Raw genomic sequence first — 11,145 nt, forward strand, 5'->3', positions numbered from 1 at the left:
CCACAACTGCATGGAGCTCCACCAGCGGCATACATGTGTACACAACAAAATACACCAATGCATGGCGCACCGCTACTTTCACACATAAGTACACCGCAACATCCTCCAATGCATAGTGTACCACCACCGGAATACATGAGTACACCACATCATCAACCAATGCATGGGGCACCACCACAGGCATACATAAGCCACAAAGATCGCATTCAGCAATGCATGGTGCACCGGTAGCGGCATATATAAGTACACCACAACATCCATGAATGCATGGGACACCACCACCGGAATACATGAGACACAACCATTATTTCCACCAATGCATGCTGTAGCAAAAACCGGATACATGAGTACACCACAACATCCACCAATGCATGGGGCACCACCACAGCCATAGATAAGTCACCTCCATTGCATTCATCAATGCACTGCGCACCGTTAACTTCATATATGAGTACACCACAATATCCACCAATGCATGTCACACCATCACCGGCATACATGAGTACACCACAACATCCACCAATGCATGGGGCACCACCACCGGAATACATGAGGCACCGCCATCACATCCACCAATGTATGGGGCACCTACAACCGCATACATGAGAACACCACAACATTCATCAATGAATGGTGCACCGCCACCGGGATACATGAGTACACAATAAGATCCACAAATACATCGTGTACCACCACAGGCATATATGAGTACACCACAACATCCATCAATGGATGGTGCACCACCACAGGCATACATAAGCCACCACCTTCGCATTCAGCAATGCATGACGCACCGCTAACGGCATATATGAGTACACCACAAGATCCACCAATGTATGGTGCAACACCACCGACATATATCAGTACACCACAACATCCACGAATCCATCAGACACCACCACCGGCATACATGAGTACACCACAATATCCACCAGTCCATAGGCCACCACCACCCACATACATATACATGAGACACCACCATCGCTTCCACCAATGCATTGCGTACCGCCACTGGCATACATATGTACACCACAACATCCACCAATGCATTTGGCACCACCACCGGCATACATGAGACACCACCATCACATCCACAACTGCATGAGGCACCGACAACCGCACACATGAGCACACCACAACATCCACCAATGCATCGTGTACCACCACAGGCATACATGAGCCACCACCATCGCAATCAGCAGTGCATGGTGCACCGCCACTGGCATTCATGAGTACACCACAACATCCAGCAATGCATTGTACAAAGCCAAATACATACGTGAGAAACCCACCATCACATCCACAAATTCATGAGGCACCAACACCCTCATACATAAGACAACACCAATACATGGCGCACAAGCACCGGCATACATGAGTACACCACAACATCCACCAATGCATGGGCCACCACCACCTTCATAGATATACTTGACACAGAACCATCACATTCAACAATGCATGGTTCACCACCACCGGCATCCATGAGTCATCACCATAACATCAACCAATACATGGGGCACCTCCACCGGCATACATGAGTACACCTCAACATCCACCAATGCATGGCGCACCCTTACAGGCATACATGAGTACACCACAACATCCACGAATGCATGGTTCACCACCACCGGTATACATAAGTCACCACCATAACAACCACCAATGCATTACGCACCGCCACCGGTATACATGAGTACACCACAACATCCACAAATGCATGGCACACCCTTAGAGGCATACACGAGTACACCACAACATCCACCAATGCATGCCGCACCGCAGCCACTATACATGAGTACACCACAACATCCACCAATGCATCTTGTAGCACCACAGGCATATACATGAGCACACTAAAACATCCACCAATGCATGGAGTACCACCACAGGCATACATAAGCCACCACTATCGTATCCAGGAATGCATGGCGCACCGCTAACGGCATATATGTGTACACCACAGTATCCACCAATGCATGGTTCACCATCAAAGGTATACATGAGCTTACTACAACATCCACCAATGCATGGTTCACCGCCACTGGCATTCATGAGTCCACCACAATATACACTAATCCGTTGAGCACCACGAAAGGCATACATGAGGACAGCAAAACATCCACCAATGCATGGGTCACCGCCACCGGCATTCATGACTCCACCACATCATCTACCAATGCATTGCGTACCGCCACTGGCATACATAAGTACATAACATTATCCATCAATGCATGGTGCACTGCCGGCGGCATACATGAGTACACCACAACATCCACCAATGAATGGTACACCGACATCTGCATACATGAGCACACCACAACATCCACCAATGCATCATGGACCGACACCCGACATACAAAAGCACAATACAAAATCTACCAATGCATGGAACACCACCACCCTTATACATGAGACACCACCATCACATCTACCAATGCATGGCACATCGCCACAGATATGCATGAGTACGCGACAGCATCCAGCAATGCATGGGGCACCGCCACCGGCATGCATGAGCACACCACAACATACATTAATCCATGGGGCACTACAACCGGCACACATGTGGATACCACAACATCCAGCAATACATGAGACATCACCACCGGCATACATGAGTACACCACAACATAAACCAATGGATGGTGCAGCACCACCGACATACATGAGACACCACCATCACATCCACAAATGCATGGTGCAGCACCACCGGCATACATGAGCACAGCACAACATACATTAATCCATGGGGCACAACAACCGGCACACATGAGGACACCACATTGTCCACCAATGCATTGTGCACCACCACCGAGATACATGAGACACCACCATCACATCCACAACTGCATGGTGCACCACCACCGACATACATGAGTACACCACATCATCCACCAATGCATGGGGCACCACCACAGGCATACATAAGCCACCACCATCGCTTTCAGGAATGCATGGTGCACCGCTAACGGCATATATGAGTACACCACAATATCCACTAATGCGTGGGACACCTCCACCAGAAAATATGAGACACCACCATTATATCCACCAATGCATCGGGTACCAACAACCGGATAAATGAATACACCACAACATCCACCAATGCATCGGGCACCACCACAGTCATATATAAGCCACCACCATCGCATTCAACAATGCATGGTGCACCGCTAACGGCATATATAAGTACTCCACAACATCCAACAATGCATGGGGGACCACCACCGGAATACATGGGTACACTGCAACATCCATCAATGTATTTTGCACTACCTTCGGCATACATGAGTATAACACAACATCCACCAATCCATTAGACACCACCTGAGGCATATATGAGTACACCACAACATCAACCAATGCATGATGTGGCATCACGGATATACATGAGACACAACCATCACATCCACAACTGCATGGAGCTCCACCAGCGGCATACATGTGTACACAACAAAATACACCAATGCATGGCGCACCGCTACTTTCACACATAAGTACACCGCAACATCCTCCAATGCATAGTGTACCACCACCGGAATACATGAGTACACCACATCATCAACCAATGCATGGGGCACCACCACAGGCATACATAAGCCACAAAGATCGCATTCAGCAATGCATGGTGCACCGGTAGCGGCATATATAAGTACACCACAACATCCATGAATGCATGGGACACCACCACCGGAATACATGAGACACAACCATTATTTCCACCAATGCATGCTGTAGCAAAAACCGGATACATGAGTACACCACAACATCCACCAATGCATGGGGCACCACCACAGCCATAGATAAGTCACCTCCATTGCATTCATCAATGCACTGCGCACCGTTAACTTCATATATGAGTACACCACAATATCCACCAATGCATGTCACACCATCACCGGCATACATGAGTACACCACAACATCCACCAATGCATGGGGCACCACCACCGGAATACATGAGGCACCGCCATCACATCCACCAATGTATGGGGCACCTACAACCGCATACATGAGAACACCACAACATTCATCAATGAATGGTGCACCGCCACCGGGATACATGAGTACACAATAAGATCCACAAATACATCGTGTACCACCACAGGCATATATGAGTACACCACAACATCCATCAATGGATGGTGCACCACCACAGGCATACATAAGCCACCACCTTCGCATTCAGCAATGCATGACGCACCGCTAACGGCATATATGAGTACACCACAAGATCCACCAATGTATGGTGCAACACCACCGACATATATCAGTACACCACAACATCCACGAATCCATCAGACACCACCACCGGCATACATGAGTACACCACAATATCCACCAGTCCATAGGCCACCACCACCCACATACATATACATGAGACACCACCATCGCTTCCACCAATGCATTGCGTACCGCCACTGGCATACATATGTACACCACAACATCAACCAATGCATGATGTGGCATCACGGATATACATGAGACACAACCATCACATCCACAACTGCATGGAGCTCCACCAGCGGCATACATGTGTACACAACAAAATACACCAATGCATGGCGCACCGCTACTTTCACACATAAGTACACCGCAACATCCTCCAATGCATAGTGTACCACCACCGGAATACATGAGTACACCACATCATCAACCAATGCATGGGGCACCACCACAGGCATACATAAGCCACAAAGATCGCATTCAGCAATGCATGGTGCACCGGTAGCGGCATATATAAGTACACCACAACATCCATGAATGCATGGGACACCACCACCGGAATACATGAGACACAACCATTATTTCCACCAATGCATGCTGTAGCAAAAACCGGATACATGAGTACACCACAACATCCACCAATGCATGGGGCACCACCACAGCCATAGATAAGTCACCTCCATTGCATTCATCAATGCACTGCGCACCGTTAACTTCATATATGAGTACACCACAATATCCACCAATGCATGTCACACCATCACCGGCATACATGAGTACACCACAACATCCACCAATGCATGGGGCACCACCACCGGAATACATGAGGCACCGCCATCACATCCACCAATGTATGGGGCACCTACAACCGCATACATGAGAACACCACAACATTCATCAATGAATGGTGCACCGCCACCGGGATACATGAGTACACAATAAGATCCACAAATACATCGTGTACCACCACAGGCATATATGAGTACACCACAACATCCATCAATGGATGGTGCACCACCACAGGCATACATAAGCCACCACCTTCGCATTCAGCAATGCATGACGCACCGCTAACGGCATATATGAGTACACCACAAGATCCACCAATGTATGGTGCAACACCACCGACATATATCAGTACACCACAACATCCACGAATCCATCAGACACCACCACCGGCATACATGAGTACACCACAATATCCACCAGTCCACAGGCCACCACCACCCACATACATATACATGAGACACCACCATCGCTTCCACCAATGCATTGCGTACCGCCACTGGCATACATATGTACACCACAACATCCACCAATGCATTTGGCACCACCACCGGCATACATGAGACACCACCATCACATCCACAACTGCATGAGGCACCGACAACCGCACACATGAGCACACCACAACATCCACCAATGCATCGTGTACCACCACAGGCATACATGAGCCACCACCATCGCAACCAGCAGTGCATGGTGCACCGATAACGGTATATATGAGTACACCACAACATCCACCAATGCATGGTGAACAGCCAGCTGCATACATGAGTACACCACAACATCCACCAATCCACGGGGCACCAGCACCGGCATACATGAGTACACCACTACATTCACCAATGCATGGTGCACCACCACAGGTATACATAAGCCACCGCCACCGCATGCAATGCATGGGACACCACCACCGGCATATGTGCGTACACCACAACATCCACCAATGCATGGGACACCACCACCGGCATACATGAGTACACCACAACAACAACCAATGCATTGTCCAACAGCACCGGCGTTCATGAGTGCACCACAATATCCACCAATACATGGGACACCACCACCGACATACATGAGACACCACCATCACATCCACAACTGCATGGCGCACCACCATCGGCGTACATGAGTACACCACAAAATCCACCAATGCATGACGCACCGTCACCTTTACACATAAGTACACCACAACATCCACCAATGCATCGTGTACCACCACCGGAATACATGAGTACACCACATCATCCACCAATGCATGGTGCACAGGCAGCTGCATACATGAGTACACCACAACATCCACCAATCCATAGGGCACCAGCACCGGCATACATGAGTACACCACAATATCCACCAATGCATGGTTCACCACCACCGGCATACATGAGCTACCACCATAACATCCAACAATGCATGGGACACCACCACCGGCACACATGAGTACACCAGAAGAACAACAAATGCATTGTGGAAAACCACCGGCGTTCATGAGTACACCACAACATCCACCAATGCATGGGGCACCACCGCAGGCATACATAAGCCACCACCATCGCATTCAGCAATGCATGGTGCACCGCTAACAGCACATATGAGTACACCACAACATCCACCAATGCATGGGACACCACCATCGGAATACATGAATCACCACAACATTCACCAATGAATGGTGCACCTCCACCGGATACATGAGTCCACAATAAGATCCACCAATACATCTTGTACCTCCACCGGCATACATGAGTACACCACAACATCCATCAATCCATCGGGCACCACTACAGGCATACATAAGAGAGCACCTTCGCATTCAGCAATGCATGTCGCACAGGTGACGGTATACATGAGTACACGACAACATCCACCAATCCATGGGACACCACCACTGGTATCCATGAGTACACCACAACATGCACCAATCCATTAGACACCACCACCTGAATACATGAGACACCACCATGACATCCACCAATGCATGGGGCACCAACAACTGCATACATGAGCACACCACAACATTCACCAATGAATGGCGCACCACCACCGGCATACATGAGCACAGCACAACATTCACCAATGCATGGTGCACCACCACAGACATACATAAGCCACCACCACCGCATTCAGTGCATGGCGCACAGGTAACGGCATATATGAGTACACCACAAAATCCACCAATGCATGGGACACCACCACCGGTATACATGAGCACACCACAACATCTACCAATGCATTGTGGAGCACCATCGGCTTTCATGAGTACACCACCATATCCACCAATGCATGGGACACCACCACCGACATACATGAGCACACCACAGCATCTACCAATGCATGGTGCACCACCACCGATATACATGAGACACCACCATCACATCCACAACTGCATGGTGCACCACCACCGGCATACATGAGTACACCAGAAATCAAACCAATGCATGATGCACCGCCATCTTCACACATAAGTGCACCACAACATCCACCAGTCCATCGTGTACCACCACAGGAATACATGAGTACACCACATCATCCACCAATGCATGGGGCAAACCACAAGCATACATAAGCCACCACCATCGCATTCAGCAATGCATGGTGCACCGCTAACGGCACATATGAGTACACCACAATATCCACCAATGCATGGGACACCATAACCGGAATACATGAGACACCAATGTTATGTCCACCAATGCATTGGGTAGCAACAACCGGATACATGAGTACACCACATCATCCACCAATGCATGGGACACAACCATAGGCATAGATAAGACACCACCATCGCATTCGGCAATGCATTGTGGACCGTTAACGGCATATATGAGTACACCACAATATCTACCAATGCATGTCACACCACCATCGGCATACATGAGTACACCAAAACATCCACCAATGCATGGGTCAGCACCACCGGAATACATGAGACACCACAATAATATCCACCAATGCATTGGGCACCGATAAGAGCATTCATGAGCACACCACAACATTCACCAATGAATGGTGCACCGCCACCGGGATACATGAGTACACAATAGCATCCACCAATAGATCGTGTACCACCACAGACATACATGAGTACACCACAACATCCATCAATCCATTGGGCACCACCACAGGGATACATAAGCCACCACCTTTGCATTCAGCAATGCATGGTGCACCCCTAACGACATATATGAGTACACCACAACATTCACCAATGTATGGTGCACCACCACCGGCATACATGAGTACACCACAACATCCACAAATCCATGGGACACCACCACCGGTATGCATGAATACAACACAACATCCACCAATCCATTAGACACCACCACCGGCATACATGAGTACACCACAATATCCACCAATGCATAGGCCACCACCACCCACATACATATACATGAGACACCCCCTTTGCATTCAGCAATGCATTGCGCACCGCTAACGACATATATGAGTACACCACAACATTCACTAATCCATGGTGCACAACCACCTGCATACATGAGTACACCACAACATCCACCAATCCATTGGGCACCAGCACTGGCAAACATGAGTACACCACAACATCCACTATTGGTTAGTTCACAACCACCGGCATGCATGAACCACCACCACAACATCCAACAATGGATGTCGCACTGGCACCGGCATACATGAGTACACCACAACATGAACCAATCCATGGAGCACCACCACAATTATACATGAGACACCACCATCACATTTACCAATCCATGGGACAAAGCCACCGACATACATGAGTACACCACAACATCCACTGATGCATCGTGCATTGCGACCGGCACACATGAGTACACCACAACATACAGTAATCGATGGGGCACCACAACCGGCACACATGAGCACAGCACAACATCCACCAATGTGTTTTGCACTGCCACCGGCATACATGAGTACACCAGAACATGAACCAATGCATGGGGCACAACCAGAGGCATACATAAGCCACCACCATCACATCCAGCAATGCATTGTGCAAAGTCGGCGGCGTACATGAGTACATCACAATATCCGCCAATGCATGGGACACCACCACCGGCATACATGAGACACGACCATCACATCCACCAATGTATGGGGCACCGATAACCGCATACATGAGTACACCACAAGATCCACCAATCCATCGGGCACCACCACAGGCATACATAAACCACCACCATCGCATTCAGCAATGCATGACGCACGGCTAACGGCATATATGAGTACACCACAACATCCACCAATGCATGGTTCACTACCACCGGCATACATGAGAAACCACCATCACATGCAACAGTGCATGTCGCACTGCCACCGGCATGCATGAGTACACCACAACATGAACCAATCCATGGAACACCACAACAATTATACATGAGACACCACCATCACATCTACCAATCCATGGTACACCGCCACCGACATAGATGTGTACACCACAATATCCACCAATGGATCGTGCATTGAGACCGGCATATATGAGTACACCACAACATACAGTAATCGATGGGGCACCACAACCGACACACAAGAGCACAGCACAACATTCACCAATGAATGGCGCAGCACCACCGAAATACATGAGCACACCACAACATTCACCAATGTATGGTGCATCACCACAGGCATACACAAGCCACTACCATCGCATTCAGCAATGCATGGCGCACCGGTAATGGCATATATGAGTACACCACAACATCCACCAATCTATGGTGCACCACTACCGGCATAGATGAGTACACCACAACATCCACCAATGTATTTTGCACTACCACCGGCATACATGAGTACACCACAACAACCACCAAACCACTAGACACCACCACAGGCATACATGAGTACACCACAACATCCACCAATGCATGGGCCACCACCACCCTCATATATATACATGAGACACCACCATAACATCTACCAATGCATGTTGCACCAAAACCGGCATAAATGAGTACACCATGACATCCAGGAATGCATCATGTACCGCCACAGGCATACATGAGTACACACAACATGAACCAATGCATGGGGCACAACCAGAGGCATACATAAGACACGACCATCACATCCAACAATGCATTGTGCACCGTCGGCGGAGTACATGAGTACACCACAATATCCGCCAATGCATGGGACACCACCACCGGCATACATGAGTACACTAAAACATCCACTAATGGATCGTCCACCGCCACCGGCATATATGAGTACACCACAACATCCACCAATGCATGGGGCACCGCCACCAGCATACATGAGCACACAACAACATACACTAATCCATGGAGCACCACCAGCGGAAACATGAGTACATCAAAACATCCACCAATGCATTGTGCACAGACATCGGCGTCCATGAGTACACCGCAATATCCACCAAAGCATGGGGCACCACAACCGGCACACATGAGCACACCACAACATCCACCAATGCATGGCTCAGCACCAAAGACATACATGAGCAAACCACAACATCCACCAATTTATGGTGCACCACTTCCGGCAAACATGAGTACACCAGAACATCCACCAATGGATCCTGCATTGCGACCGGCATAGATGAGTACACCAAAACATCCACCAATGCATGGGACACCACAACCGGCAAACATGAGTACACCAGAACATCCACCAATGGATCGTGCATTGCGACCGGCATAGATGAGTACACCAAAACATACAGTAATCGATGGGGTACCACAACCGGCACAGATGAGCACACCACAACAACCAAAAATGCATGGGACACCACCACCGGCATACATGAGTACACCACAACATCCACCAATGCATTGTACATCACCAGCTGAATACATGAGAAACCACCATCACATCTGTCAATGCATGGAACACTGCCACCGACATACATGAGTACACCACGACATCCACCAATGCACCGTGTACCAGCATCGGCATACATGAGTACACCACAACATCTACCAATGCATGTTCCACCGCAACCGGCATGCATCAGCACACCACAACATACACTAATCCATGGAGCACCACCACCGGCATACATGAGTACACTAAAACATCCACCAATGTATGGTCCACCGCTACCGGCATATATGAGTACACCACAACATCCACCAATGCATGGGGCACCGCCACCAGCATACATGAGAAC

At 49.0% G+C, this 11,145-nt stretch overlaps 1 protein-coding gene across 1 annotated transcript; it reads left to right on the top strand.

Annotated features, from left to right (window-relative positions):
• The first annotated feature begins 10,297 nt into the window (after nucleotides 1-10,297).
• LOC137271800 (uncharacterized) lies at nucleotides 10,298-10,825 on the top strand. Its single transcript, XM_067804201.1, has one exon. It carries the CDS (start codon nucleotides 10,298-10,300, stop codon nucleotides 10,823-10,825), a length of 528 nt encoding a protein of 175 aa, XP_067660302.1.
• Nucleotides 10,826-11,145: the final 320 nt, after the last annotated feature.

Source organism: Haliotis asinina, chromosome 2 (genome assembly GCF_037392515.1).
Source record: "Haliotis asinina isolate JCU_RB_2024 chromosome 2, JCU_Hal_asi_v2, whole genome shotgun sequence".
Classification (NCBI taxonomy): domain Eukaryota; kingdom Metazoa; phylum Mollusca; class Gastropoda; order Lepetellida; family Haliotidae; genus Haliotis; species Haliotis asinina.